At 39.9% G+C, this 16180-nt stretch overlaps 1 protein-coding gene across 1 annotated transcript in view; it reads right to left on the reverse strand.

Moving 5' to 3' along the window:
* PCDH15 (protocadherin related 15) overlaps positions 1-16180 on the reverse strand; it is a 1608479-nt gene that overhangs the window by 568850 nt on the left and 1023449 nt on the right. The window contains exon 20 of the mRNA XM_040438316.1: positions 12369-12485. Coding sequence (XP_040294250.1) covers positions 12369-12485 — 117 coding nt within the window. The remainder of the gene's footprint in view (positions 1-12368; positions 12486-16180) is intronic.

Genomic DNA, 16180 nt, shown 5'->3' on the forward strand with positions numbered 1-16180 from the left:
ATTTCTCTCTCACTTTACAGAATGGTATCTAACTCTCCACCATTATGCAAGTTTCCCCACACTTAATAATGCTCTGTAAGTCCATTTTTAAAGGTTATGGTATTGTGTTCAACATGAAGTGCAGTATTGTTATTAGGACCAAGGAGATCTGTCTGAGTACAAAGCGGGAAACCCTCACTGTATGATGTTCGTATGCTGAAGCATGCAAAAAGAGGTGAGACAACCTCTTTAAAGAGGACCTTTCATCACTCATAGAAACATAGAATGTGTCGGCAGATAAGAACCATTTGGCCCATCTAGTCTGCACAATATACTGAATACTTTGAATAGCCCCTAGCCCTGTCTTATATGAAGGATGGCCTTATGCCTATCCCATGCATGCTTAAACTCCTTCACTGTATTTGCAGCTACCACTTCGGCTATTCCATGCATCCACTACTATTAAAGTAAAGTAATACTTCCTGATATTACTTTTAAACCTTTGCCCCTCTAATTTAAAACTATGTCTTCTTGTAGCAGTTTTTCTTCTTTTAATTATTCTATCCTCTTTTACCTTGTTGATTCCCTTTATGTATTTAAAAGTTTCTATCATATCCCCTCTGTCTCGTCTTTCTTCCAAGCTATACATGTTAAGGTCCTTTAATCTTTCCTGGTAAGTTTGATCCTGCAATCCATGTACTAGTTTAGTAGCTCTTCTCTGAACTCTCTCCAAAGTATCAATATCCTTTTGGAGATATGGTCTCCAGTACTGCGCACAATACTCCAAATGAGGTCTCACTAGTGCTCTGTAGAGCGACATGAGCACCTCTCTCTTTCTACAGGTAATGCCTCTCCCTATACACCCAAGCATTCTGCTAGCATTTCCTGCTGCTCTATGACATTGTCTGCCTACCTTTAAGTCTTCTGAAATAATGACACCTAAATCCCTTTCCTCAGATACTGAGGTTAGGACTGTATCACTGATTTTATATTCTGCTCTTGGGTTTTTACGCCCCAGGTGCATTATCTTGCACTTATCAACATTAAATTTTAGTTGCCAGATTTTTGACCATTCCTCTAGGTTTCCTAAATCCTTTTCCATTTGGTGTATCCCTCCAGGAACATCAACCCTGTTACAAATATTTGTGTTATCAGCAAAACGACACACCTTACCATCAAAGCCTTCTGCAATTTCTCTGATAAAGATATTGAACAATATGAGTCCCAGAACAGATCCCTGAGGTACCCCACTGGTAATAAGACCATTGTCTGAATATACTCCATTGACTACAACCCTCTGTTGTCTGTCCCTCAGCCACTGCCTAATCCATTCAACAATATGGGAGTCCAAGCTCAAAGACTGCAATTTATTGATAAGCCTTCTATGTGGGACAGTATCAAAAGCCTTACTAAAGACTAGATAAGCGATGTCTACTGCACCTCCGTCATCTATTATTTCTTATTTCTCTATTTGTTTTCTATATTATTTTTTTTAAGGTACAGTAATTCAAATGGAAGTTTGGGGGTGGGGGCCTTCCACAGAGGAGAGATCGAGGTGCTGGTAAAACAGTCTGTCCTTGATGCCTCGTCCATTAAGGGAACCCACCCCAAGTCTACAAGAAGCCAAAGAGTTCCATTTCTGCTTTGAGTCCATTTGGCAGTAATGTGTCAAATTCGAAAATTCTGCTCGATTCTATTCTTAACATGTGTAATGCAATTTCCCCCCCTCCATTGTCTCGTAACTTTTTCTAAAGCTGCAAACGTAAGCATTGATAGATCTTTACTGTGACACTCTTTGAAATGTTTTAATAAGGAATGTTGTACAAAGCCCTTCTTATATTGTTATTGTGTTCAGCTATTCTCTTTTTTAGAGTTCTTTTCGTTCTTCCAATGTATTGTTTGTCACATGAGCACTGTATAATGTAAATTACGTCTGTTGAGTTACTCAACAGACGTAATTTACATTATACAGTGCCCATGTGACAAACAATATATTGGAAGAATGAAAATAACTCTAAAAAAGAGAATAGCTGAACACATTAACAATATAAGAAGGGCATTGAACAACATTCCTTATCAAAACATTTCAAAGAGTGTCACAATAAAAATCTATTAATGCTTACGTTGGCAGCTTTAGAAAAAGTTACGAGACAATGGAGGGGTGGAAATCACATTGCACAGATGTCAAGAATAGAATCGAGGAGAATTTTCTAATTTGACACATTACTGCCAAATGGATTCAATGCAGAAATTGAACTCTTTGGCTTCTTGTAGACTTGGGGTGGGTGAGGCCCCCAACGCCATACTTCCATTTGAATTACTGTACCTGAAAAAGAAGAAATAGAAAACAAATAGAGAAATAAGAAAATGTCTCTGAATAACCAATAGATATCATCTTCGCAACACATTGCTAGAAAAAACGCATTTAAACTGCAGAGATAGAAAAGATATGCATTATATACAGCTAAGATGTATGATATATTATGTCTATTGAACAATTAAAGGGGTTGTCAAAGTTATATTTATTAATGATCTATCCTCAGGATAGGTCATCAATATCAGATCGTCGGGGGTCCGACACCCGGCAACCCCGCCGATCAGCTGTTTGAAGAGAAGGCGCGTGCCATGCCAGTGCTGCCTTCTCTTTACTGTTTACCTTCTCGCCGTTGCATCTGCAGCAGGGGTAATTACACCCAAGCCGTCCCATTCATTTCTATGGTACGGATCGCTCCTATACAAGTGTATGGGAACGATCAGTCCCATTGAAATGAATGGGACGGCTAGGTGTAATTACACCTGCTCACCGCTGCAGATGCAACAGCGAGAAGGAAAACAGTGAAGAGGAGGCAGCGCTGGCACGAGCGCGCCTTCTCTTCAAACAGAGAAGGATAGGTCATCAATAAATTTAACTTGGACAACCCCTTTAATTGTGGAGAGGATTTACTGTGTAATATATATGTTGCCATCTTTATTACTTGCTTTTATTTTCACTAATTATTTCAGTTTGTGATATGAGAAATGGATACCTCATATGTGGAGAGTAAGGACTGTGGATTAACACGGAGGTGCTGATCCATTTCGGATCTTTCAAATGACATCCTCAAATGATCCCTGCCCGATGTAGCTATAAAAACACTCTCTGTAAATTGCATTTGTATACCACTGAAGAAGGAGCGTGCAAGCTCCGAAACGTGTCTGGTGATTTAAGAGATGCAACCTAAGAAGAAATTGTCTTGAATGATATATGCAAAAATCGATGACGACAAATTTATTGAAAGAAAAGAGCATCAACATTTATAGAGGGTATTGTAATGGATATTTAGCTGGGGTGAGATTCCAACAATGTCGTAATCCAGCGTTTACCCAACAATCCGGAGCAAAGGCAAGTGTACTAACACGTGGGACGCCACGTGTAGACGCCAACCTCGGGAGAGACATTGCTGCAGCTGTACTGCGCAGTACATGGGAAGCTATTGCCGGTGAGAATACAAAAGCTACTCCAGGTGAAAACATTGAGGCGGTAATAAAGCTTCACAGCAGCGATAACAGTTTGAATATATATATGTGTATATGGATACCAAGCTCAGTATGAACAATTACTATAAGTGAACAAAGAAGAGACAGACAAATTAACAAACAAAGGGATATAGACTGAAGAAAATTAACAATTTAAGAGGCACTATCACTCACATTATTTATTATTTTACACTAGGCAAAGTAAAGGACATTTAATGAAATGATATGATATATCTTCAATTGAATATCAACTAATAATTCTATATCACAAATCACTATATTCACATTAATTTATAATTAAAAAAAAAAAAAAAAAAAAGATTTTTATAATCACTTAAATAAAGTATATATCCCTTTGATTAATCATGGAGAACATTGATTTCTTGCACTAATCATGAGAGTATCGATTTAGCCAAAATTACAGTAAACAAGGACATTAAATTGATTCATTTGGACAATCTTTTATATATTTGTTTATTATTATTATTATTATTATTTCTATTTTATATATATTTCATTATATATATTACATATGTTTTTTTATAAAATTTTTTATGCAGTAAGCATTGATATGTTAGAGTTGATGAAATAATATATGAATTGTACTTAATTAGTCCTTTTTATAAATAAACAGAACGTGGGTTCTCAATACAGTCCTGGATGATAGAGTGCATGTTAATTTAGTTAACCATACATACGTTTTTCTGTGAGGTTTTACAGGGTAAGCCTGTTTTAACAGAGCACCTTATTACACAAATCGCGACACGTGAGACACCACATAACTATTTATTTTTTGAGCAATTTGTAAACATCTATTTGTCTCACCAAGCAGAGTTCTGCACCTGTGGTGGGGTATCCCCGTAGCTCAGGATGTTCCTCCTGCTGCTTGCTTAAAAAGGGAAGGACATCTTGGCTCACCCTGCCAATCTTGCACCTGCACCAATGCTTAGTTTAGAGGCATGAGCGCAGAGTCTCTACTTCTACTCCTGTAGCAGAGACTTAACATGCGCTGATACTCTTCTGGATAGCAGAGCATGAACAGTTGCTGCTCCAGCATCAGAGTATCTGGGCTTGCGCCTCTAATTGGGGCAGTGGCGCAGGCATGAGATTGTCAGTAGCGCAGGCATAAGATTGTCAGGGCCGGCCGATACGCCAGTCAAGTGGCAGGAGGAGTGTCCTCAGCTTCGGGATACCCGGCCACAGATGCAGAACTCAACTTGATGAGACAAATCAATTCTTATTAATCAGTTCACTCATCTCTAATTTTATGTTTTGTCAAATTGTTCTACTGAAACCTCAGACACCGGTGGATGAAATGGTTGTGCGAGCACAACCATTCATTCAGATTAGTGCATGCATTTCTGTGCAGGACAGTCTCTTCTACATCTTAAAAAGTGCACAAGTTAACTGCTAGTGCTGAGCGAATCGAAGTATCCAAAGTGAACTTCAATTAGAATTTCACAGAAAATTTGATTTGCTGAAAATCCAAATTTCCTTGTGCTTTGTGGTAAAAAATCAATTTTCCCTGAAATCACGGTAAAAATAAGAAAAATCATACTCACCTAATTCATTTTAACGTGAGGAGGCTGCCCCGGCCATCTTGCTTGAAGATCCTATGCAAAATCTTGTGCGTGGTGATGTATGACGTCTAGAGTTGGTCGAGCACCAAAGTGCTCGGGTGCTCGAGTAGAACACCTCGGGATGCTCGGGTGCTCTACAGAGCACCCGAGCACAATGGAATTCAATGGCAGAAACGGAGCATTAAAACAGGCCCCCTCTGCTCTGAAGAGGTGAGGGTGTCTAGCTCACAGGAAAAGGTCAGAAATTAATGGAAACACCACTGAAATGGTTCGGCAACAGCATGGGGAGGATGTCTGGATGGATCTTGGACTCCCAGGTTGCTGCTGGGAATGATGTTGTCCGAGTAGTGCGCCACTTTTACAGACTGACAATAATACACTCCAAACCGAAGATTAAATCGATTTTAGAGGAAAAATTTTAAAGAAATATTCTTTCCTATATAATTACTTGTATATAAAGTGCAAGTGCTGTCAAAAAATTTGGCCGTCATCTTCTGGTTTTATCTGTTTTCCCAGGCGGGACCTTCTGCCAGACATCAGGGTGAGGCAACACAGGAAGAGGGACACTGTGATCCGCAGGAAGCCATGAAGGTATGTCTATAGGATTGATGCCTAAGATATCCCAGGCCGGTTTCAGATCAGAAGGAGTGCGGATGATGATTTGCCTCCCGTTCCTGGTGAAGGATAAGCCGAACGGGTACAACCAGCGGAACGGCGTGGACGCCTGGACGTCCTGGAAGAAAAGGATGGAGCTACCCTCAAACTGGATCTGCGCCGCTTCTCTAGCTGCCTTCAGGAGAGCCGCCGTATCTATGTAACTCAGAAGTCCACATATAACATCACGTGGTGGCTCGTTGGGTTTCGGCGTAGGTCTCAGAGCCCTGTGGATCATTTCTATGACAACTCTATCTGCCCTGTCTTGGCCTAGTAGGGAAATAAAGATCTCACGTGCGGACAACTGGAGCACCTCAGGCGCGAATGACTCAGGGAGACCGCGGATGCGCAGGTTCCGTCTTCTGCTGTGATTCTCCTGGTCTTCTAGGCGTAAATATACTTTATTAACTAGATCTGTATGGGCTCTGAGTGCATCTCCGACTTTTTCCCCGTGGGTCAGGTTCGCCTCCTGGGTGCTCTCCAGAGCAACCACTCCGTGGCCTAGGTGTCTCAGCTCCTCCTTAATGTCCGCCAAATCTATCTTTAATGGCAATAGCGCCGATTCCAGGACTGCCCGAAATGGTTTTTGAAATGGGGAGGCTCGACGGCGGGATCCGGCTTCTTATATATACATCGGATATGCGGCCGATCTCCGAAAGGCCCTCTATATCTGAGTGCTGAGTGTCGCGTGGCGCCATCTTGGCCACACCGACGCCTGTATTATGAGCTTCAGATTTCAGATATTTATCCATGTCAGGCTATTTCATGCAACCCGGTTTTGAGTCTGCTTGATCTTTGGCCTTGTCCTTGCCAAGTTTCCCCATATTCGATCGGGTGCAGCACTAATTACAGAGTTTAACTGCCAGCTCGGATGAGGAGTACAATTTCAAGTGGCCATTCAGTAGCACGGCCAGGCTCCGCCCCCTCAATCAGTATTTTGTGGAAGCAGGTGTATTGCAGCCCTCAATCAGTATTTGGTGGAAGAAGGTATATAGCAAGAGCACCCCTCAATAAGTATTTTGTGGAAGAAGGTATATGGCACCCCTCAATCAGTATTTGGCAGAAACATGTATATAGCACTCCTCAATCAGTATTTGGCGGAAACATGTATATGGCACCCCTCAATCAGAATTTTGTGAAAGCAGGTGTATCGCAGCCCTCAATTAGTATTTGGTGGAAAAAGAAACATAGCAATAGCACCCCTCAATCAGTATTTTTATGGAAGAAGGTATATGGCACCTCTCAATCAGTATTTGGCGGAAACAGGTATATAGCACCCCTCAATCAGTATTTGGCGGAAACAAGAATATGGCACACCTCAATCAGTATTTTGTGGAAGCAGGTGTATCACAGCGCTCAATCAGTATTTGGTGGAAGAAGGTATATAGCAATAGCACTCCTCAATCAGTATTTTGTGAAAGAAGGTATATGGCACTCCTCAAGCAGTTTTTTTGGGGGGCAACAGGTATATCACACCCGTTGCAATTAGTTACTCCAATAGTATTTGTCCCTCTATCTAGCTGCGGTATCGTAGCAGAGCCGCACACAACTGCTGCACAATACAAATACACTATAATATAATTTCTATCACACCCCCTCTATATCACTCCTATCGATTGCACACCTATATCAGTCCTTAAAAGAACTTTTGTGGCCTTATTAGCTAGCGTTTGGTGTCCCTAACTGTCCCTGCTCCAAAATGCAACCTCTCCCTACACTGGCAAAACACATAATGTAAAATGGCTGCCAGATCGGGTTCTGTAATAGGGTTGGCGGTGTGTCCATGTGCTTAAAAGTGTCAACTGGCTGTCCTGTCCCACCTGAAGGATGTGTCACAGGTCAAAGTTCGGCACTATGCAAAAAAATATGGCGCGTGCGATTATCGCAATATGTTTGCATGTTTCACGAATGAGCAAAGTTCGCTGCGAAATGACCGCCAGTCGAATCGCAAGGCCATCTCTATGAATGAATGTCACTGATATTTAGGATGTGCAAACGTTATGCAGGAGATACAGTATAGCGCAAGTAATGTCGCTATCACCAGCTGCTAATAAAAAATTACACTGAATGAATGTCACTGATGTTTAGGATGCGGAAACGTTACATCGGAGGTATAGCGCAAGTAATGTCGCTGTCTCCAGCGGCTAATAAAAAATTACACTGAATGAATGTCACTGATGTTTAGGATGCGGAAACGTTACATCGGAGGTATAGCGCAAGTAATGTCGCTGTCTCCAGCGGCTAATAAAAAATTACACTGAATTAATGTCAGATATTTTGGATGCACAAACATTATACAGGAGGTATAGCGCAATTAATGTCACTGTCACCAGCGGCTAATAAAAATTGCACTGAATGAATTTGACTGATATTTAGGATGCTAAAACGTTATCCAGGAGGTATAGCACAAGTATTGTCGCTCTCACCAGTGGCTAATAGAAAAATTACGCTGAATGAATGTTACTGATATTTAGGATGCGCAAACTTTATACAGGAGGTATAGCGCAAGTAATTTCACTGTCACCAGCGGCTAATAAAAAATTACACTGAATGAATGTCACTGATATTTAGGATGTGCAACCGTTATACAGGAGGTATAGCGCAAGTATTGTCACTGTCACCAGCGTCTAATAAAAATTACACTGAATGAATGTCACTGATATTTAGGATGCGCAAACGTTATACAGCAGGTATAGCGCAAGTAATGTCGCTGTCACTAGCGGCTAAAAAAAAATTACACTGAATGAATGTCACTGATATTTAGGATGTGCAAACGTTATCCAGGAGATGTAGCGCTGGTAATGTCGCTGTCACCAGCGGCCAAACAATTGCCCTGAATGTCACAGATATTTAGTCTGCGTAAATGTAAAATAAAAGATGTAGCAGAGGTTGTGTCACTATAAGAAGCGGCACTAACAATTGCACGCAATTTAGCGCAGGTTGCACTATTAATATCTATTGCAGCCTGATACAACTATAGTCCTTAAAAGGACTTTTGGGTCTCTGCCAAGTTTATTTCACTAAAATATTACTATTTCACTCCCTACACTATCTGTCCTTTCTTCAGCACAGCTCTCCCTGACTAAGACTGAGCCAAACATGTGTCATCGGGTTCTATATAGCATCCAATGACGCGTTCCGGCCAGCCAATCACTGTAATGCCAGTAGCCAACATGGCTACGGAATTACATTGAGTGCCAGTACCTCAGCGCACGTTTATTGGCAGCATAGCCAACATTCGCCCAACACTTATGACGTCACTACGCTAGCCAGCATGATAACGTTATCATGCACTTAATATACATCTCAGATGCAGCAATTAATGAAGAATGCAGCATCTGAGGGGTTTAATGACAGGGCTCGGCGCAATTGCTGTTCCCCTTCATTACACCAGCTAATTACAAAAAAATGCACTTTGTGGCAAAGTAATTTGGCACAAACAAAATTTGTTTGTAAAATTCGTCAAATCAGCCAAATTAAATTTTTTAACAATTTCACTCTTCTCTAGTAACTGACCTGTATCTTAAGATGCTTCCACCATGTACAAACAACGTTAGTAATAATATATACTCTGTAGTTTCACTCCACATGGAATAAGCTTAACATTTTCATGTAAACCAAACTGCAAAGGATTTTTTTTCCCCCCTTTGCAATGTTTATTCAATCAAGACAGTTAAACACTCCTTTCTGGGAGTATTTTACAAGACACATTTTCTAAATTACACTAAATTAGCCCTGAAGAAACATTCCACCTTTCAATCATCAAATATGATGAGCTCCAATGAAGAATATATTTGAGAGCATAGAAAAATGTATTTAAAGCAGGAAATATTCCACTCAGAATTACATAACATGGCATTATAATATTCAAAAAAATGCAGTCAGCTATTAGACAGAGAACAATGCTGCAACGGACATAATAGTAGCTGCATAGTAAAGTAAACCACTAGAAACACAGTAATATACATGCGTTCAGATTATTATGTAATCTGCAAGGACATATTCAAGCGTTTAAATTAACCGCAACAACAAGTTGTACAGAGTGGAATCTTTCATGAGTCAGTTGTCAGTCAACGCGAGCAGATTTTATTGATTATGGAACAGATGGAGATTAGTATTTAATGGAAGGTTACAAGAATCAGAGGTATAATCAAGATAAAATCACAGGATTAAAGATTTTATTTAGGGTATTATATATATTTTTTCTTTTTTAACTAAGGATAAATTCATATCTCCAACACAAACTCTGGTATTCTGCTCTGGCAGAGGAGTATGTATAGAGAAGGTTTAGTGCTCTGGAGCAGGGATACATTGAAGTCTGGACCTTTGTGGACATTTGTCTATTTCCTCTATGCAAAGTTATAAACTTCTTACTTTATTTCAGTTAAAAGGGTTAATGTGCGCTGTTTAATACTGTGTAGCTGAATTTTATATGTATGTTTTGATATATATCTTATTAATTTACACTGTATATTCGAGGCCCTGTGGAAAGGGTTAATGAATACTGAGGGACTTTTGGGACTTTTAATAAGAAGCTGGCAATTTTCCACAGCTGCCATAGGGTTCAAAGAACAGCATGGTTTGGAGGGAAAAAGCCAGACTTGTTTACCACCAAAACCAGACAGACTAACCTTTTGAATGTCTGGTTAAGGCTACATGCACACGACAGTGAAAAAAAAGTCAGTTAAAAACAGACATTTTTAATGGACATTTATTTCACTGATGCGTTTCTCAGAGACAGACGTTAAAAATGGACCCATTCAATTGTATGGGGGCAGTCTGTCAGTGAAAAACTGACAATATAGAGCATTGATCTTAGAACAGACGTGTGATGGCCATTAAAAAAATGTACATCACATGTCCATTTTTCACTGTTATGTGCATGTAGCCTTAGCTATGTTGTTAAGTCTGGAAACCTGTTTGTTTTTGGAAAAACTGCTGTGTCATTACCATTGAGTATCATTGAAGCTCTAATGTAAGTCTATGAGAGGCAGGAGTTGAAACAATGTATCTGTTTGTGCTGAGCATCTCCACTCCACCCCTCCCACTAGAAGGTTCTAGTTCAGCTAGAAACTGTATATAAGGAGAGCAGTCAGAGCCCCTAGTGTTCTGCAGTTAGGGACCAGTGCTTGGCGGGGGAGACTCATGTCAGTCTGCATGAGTAACCAGAAGAAGACGCTGGGATGGGGATGCTGAGCCACAGACCATGGGTTACCAGTCCTGTGACCAAGGAGCCACCTGGACTACTGAGTTACAAACCATGGGCTTCCAGCTTTTGGCCAGTGTACCAGCCTTCTGAGAGAGAGAGGGGGACAGATAGCTTAGGCCTTTCCTCAGTATCAAACCCTTCGAATGCTAGGGAGGAAACTAGAGAAGCCAACCCTATGCCTCACCTGTATTGTTTTGCACCTGAATTCCTCCAGTAAAAAAGCACACTGGTTAACTGCAGACCCTGACTCTCTGGAATTGATCCCTGGCCCTGCATGGTCCTTATAAAGATAGCCAGGCCAGCAGACAAGTGCACCCACTGACCCTTGTATCTCCACAGTAGCTTCTATATATGAGGGTATCTGTGGTGACAAAGCCCCTTTGATTAAAAAGATATGCCATGATTTTAATATTGATATAAGATTGGTAGTGGTCCAACACCTCACACCTAGCCAACCAGATGTTTTAAAGTAGCTCCTAAAGTAGTGATCAGCAGGGGCACAGGGTGTGAGGTCACTGACAATCATATATTAATGGCTTATCCAGACAATAGACCACCAATGTCAAAATACTGGAATACCCCTTTAAAATGGTTAGTCACTTTCTGGCTACTGTTCACCATTGTGTTTGTAAGATGATTATATGGAAGTTACTAAGCCTTTGTTGATATTCTGTGTCATTTCATAAGCCATGTCCACTTGTTATGCAAATCTTCTGTGTTGTCCACATACAGGTCATGTGACCAAGAAAATAACCTCTATGTGATTCCTCTGGGATTAAAACACTCTGCGCCTGACACTAAAATCCCAACAGTACAATTGCAGATGGCATGTGCAATGTATTTAAATGGAGGAGATATCAAATGGAGGTGATTTGCCTGGTCACATCACCCTCCATCAGAATCCATATTATGAGTAAGACCTCTGTGTGGGCAGCGCAAAAGACCTGCCAAAGAAAGGGGGATACCTTATGAATTATAGAAAATGATGCAGTATTTCAACAAAGGCTATATTAGTAAGTGCCATATAATCATTTAACATACACATTGGTCAACAGTAACCAGAAAGTGGCCAAACCCTTTAAGGCCTAATCAATGTACATGAAAAGTAAGAAGTACACTCAGTATTTCATGCCCAGACAATAAGAGTGAAAACAGCTACAGTATTGTGCCATTAGATATGTATATATGCATTAACCTTTCTCATCTGGAGACCTAAACAAATGCTAATCCCTGATGCTTCATTTCAAAATTGTAAAATATAGTTCAAGCCATAATGATAAGCAAAAGGGAAACATCAAAAATGTATGAGGGCTACTGCTGTGAGAGACTCTTTATAATCAACTCAGATGCTCAGAGGACTGGGTCACTTATGAGGGTTAAAGAGTTTTCTCACTTGGGTATTAGTATATTAATAGAAGCATTTGACTTACCGGAGGATCATGATCTTCAGCAGAAACTGTAACAATAACAGTGCCCTTCATAGCATCTGGAGCCACCATTCCCCAGTAGATGGCTTTGGTAAATACAGGTGAGAAGTCATTCATATCCTGAAAATGGAATGCAAAATGTGTTAATATGCATTTTTGTTATTTTAAATGGATATAAATAAGAACATAGCAAATGGGACTTCAAAGAGTACACAAGGCACCTCCGTCAGTCCAATAAAACCCATTAACCAAAGTCAGCCCCCAGCAATCCAAATCCTATAAGTACAATGCAAGCATGGACCTCAGGAGAAAATATCACAGTGCTTAAAGGTAATAAGAACTGTAAGGAATTCCCTGCACACCTTTGAAAATAAGCTTTCTTGACTTTCAGATTCCTCCCAAGCTACTGAAATATGGTTAAGCAGAATGGGTAGCAGTGCATAAAAATAGACTTAATCAAATCAATATTTATGTATATACTGTGAATGTAATATTTATTTGGCTCTTAGCAGATGTTAACATACAATTAACAATCATAACCTGGCATATAGACATATCTCATGTAGGACCGCATATCTCATGCGGGACTGCAATGCCAGTGGTTGTCAAAGATTTCACTGTGCCATGAGTTTTACAAATTTGTAGCAATCATGTGTCAAGCAAACAGGACAAAAATGGAGAAAAATACCAAAAACCTTCTATTTACAGAGATGAGTACAATATTCGCTATCCCATGACACGCAAATCCTCACTTTCTGGATACCAGGACACGGTGGTACAGATCTCTTCTTTTGTCTTCTCTGTCTACACTTCTTCCCCTTTCTCTGTTAGAGATATCTTAGTGTGCTAGGCCTATATATCCACATCCGGCTAGATTGCCCTACTACCAAAATGTTTTGGTATAAGGTGTTTTCTATTCACAATGTGACGACATGGTGGTCTGCCATTTATTTTCCTGATATTGCTCTTCTATCACTCATCACAGGTCCAGTTTCTAAGGCTGAGAGAGTTCAATACAACATATCTAGCCCAGGGCAGGAAGCCTTTTTTTTTTTATTAATTCACTAACACCGATACTGTTTCCCTTTTAGTTTCTTGTTTGTCCTTTTTTCATCCCTCATCTTTTCTGCTTTTATTTCTCTCTTTATTAAACTAAAGGATGTCTTCTCCTGCATACCATTTATTTTACCATTATGTTATTCTCAATTCTCAAATATATTGTTACCTGGATTTTACTTCATCACATTATGTGTTTTGTTCTATACTTTTTTGGGAGTACTCAAAAAAAGGGCTGATAGAGTGAGCAGTGATTGGGAATGACAAAGTTTATTCCCTATACTGCCAGATCATAAACTGCCTTTATATGCAGCAACAATCGGTCATGAATAGTAATGACTTCATATAGTTTCATGAGGATTTTTGGTGCTACATACTGTAAGAGACGTGATCACCCAACAAACGAGAGGCATCTTTACCCAATTCAATTATTTGGAACAATTGTTCATAGGAAGGTTTATTCCCCATAATTGCCCTGAGGGTGCATTCATACGGCCATATCCATTTTGTGGTCAGCAGTAGGGCTGAGCCGAATTTTCTCGTGCTTCGTGGTAGTGAATCGATTACACCTGAAGTAGTGTTAAAAAACTGCTTACCTGATCAATTTGTTCGAGAAGGGACGACCACGGCCATCTTGCAGGAAGATCTTGCACGAAATCTTGTGTGAGAGATTTCACGCCAGATCTTCAAGCAAGATGGTGGCGGCCTGCCCGTCGCAAGCAAATGGATCAGGTAAATATGATTTTGAATTTTTTTTTTGTTATTTATATCAGATTCTGCGATCCTGTATGAACGCATCATCTGAGGGGTACAATCTGATAGGAACAATGACAGGGAGTGGCGCAATTGCCACTCCCTGTCATTGTACCTACTACTTACCACTATTTTTCTAGTCAGCAGATCAGGGTTCAACAAAATATGGATGTGATCTGTGTGCATGACCCACTTTTCACGGCCCAATTGAAAAAATGCCTATTCTTGCACGCAAAATGGACAAGAATAGGACATGTTCTCAAATTTTGAGGCTCAGCACACAGATTTAGACAGTATATGAACCATATGCTAGACACATTTTTTGCAGCCTCATAGAAATGAATGGATCCGTGTAATATCTGCAAAAAATATTGATGAGACGCAGACCAAAAATTAGTTTGTGTGAATGCACGCTAATCCTAGCCTGTTAGAATTTATATTATGGCAAGAAAAAAGCAGCTAAGTAAAGAAAAACGAGTGGCCATCATTACTTTAAGAAATGAAAGTCAGTCAGTCAGCCGAAAAATTGGGAAAACTTTAAAAGTAAGGGCTATTTGACCATGAAGGAGAGTGATGGGGTGCTGCGCCAGATGACCTGACCTCCACAGTCACCGGACCTGAACCCAATCAAGATGGTTTGGGGTGAGCTGGACCGCAGAGTGAAGGCAAAAGGGCCAACAAGTGCTAAGTATCTCTCGGAACTCCTTCAAGACTGTTGGAAGACCATTTCAGGGGACTACCTCTTTAAGCTCATCAAGAGAATGCCAAGAGTGTGCAAAGCAGTAATCAAAGCAAAAGGTGGCTACTTTGAAGAAACTAGAATATGACATATTTTCAGTTGTTTCACACTTGTTTGTTATGTATATAATTCCACATGTGTTAATTCATAGTTTTGATGCCTTCATAGTCATGAAAATAAAGAAAACTCTTTTGAATGAGAAGGTGTGTCCAAACTTTTGGTCTGTACTGTACATAGACATACTGTGAATCTGTCTCAGCGCCAACAGGCAGTCTAATATAGATGCAAGTTTATCTAGATCACCTGCATCACCATTTATGCTTAATCTATTCTGTCATACATAAACTTGCTATGCATCAAACTGAAGATCAGCAGATGGTTTAATATATAAGCATGTTTATCTAGATCACCTGCTGTTCCATTCATATTTAATCTGGTCTGTTATACATAGACTTACTGTGCATCACACTTAGCGTCAAGAGGCAGTCTAATATATAGGCATGTTTATCTAGTTCACTTGCTGCGCCATTCATATTTAGTTACATTACTGATTCAGTTACTGTTCACTTTGGCCAACAGACAGTTGCCTGGGCCTCGAAAGGAATGAGCAGTGGCAAAAATATTGCTGTAGCCGGCACAAGTAGCAACAGAAAAAGGAGTGGTGGTAGCCTCAAACTGTTTATTGAGTGCTTTTTTTTAATATGATTTTCCCTAGTAGTAGCCTTAAAATCTTCAATCAGTGTTTCATAATAATATTTATATCAATTGCTATTCTTGAAACCTCACATAATGCTTCTCTAGAAAAGAGACATGTAAGCTAATCTCCTTTCTAACAGGAATTTAGCTCTCTCTGGAAAAGTACCCTTTAAAAGAGCTAAGCAAAGATACTTTGTCTGGAGTACTATTATGCAGGGCACCAAGTGCGTATGAGGACTGTTGTAACTCAATCAACGTTCCTCTGGGTTTCTCTGAAAAATATATGAAAATTAGCATATCTTACATTTGCTGGCATCAGATAAATCTTAGGAAATCTAATTAAAATATATTTCTCAGAAACCCAGAGGGGCATTGCCTGGCCTACAATGTGTTGTACATGTACTATGCATAATAAGAGCTCTCTATAATGTAAAAGAGTATCTCCCAGACAATGCATATACAGGGAGTGCAGAATTATTAGGCAAGTTGTATTTTTGAGGATTAATTTTATTATTGAACAACAACCATGTTCTCAATGAACCCAAAAAACTCATTAATATCAAAGCTGAAT

The sequence above is a fragment of the Bufo bufo genome, chromosome 6 (assembly GCF_905171765.1).
Source record: "Bufo bufo chromosome 6, aBufBuf1.1, whole genome shotgun sequence".
Classification (NCBI taxonomy): domain Eukaryota; kingdom Metazoa; phylum Chordata; class Amphibia; order Anura; family Bufonidae; genus Bufo; species Bufo bufo.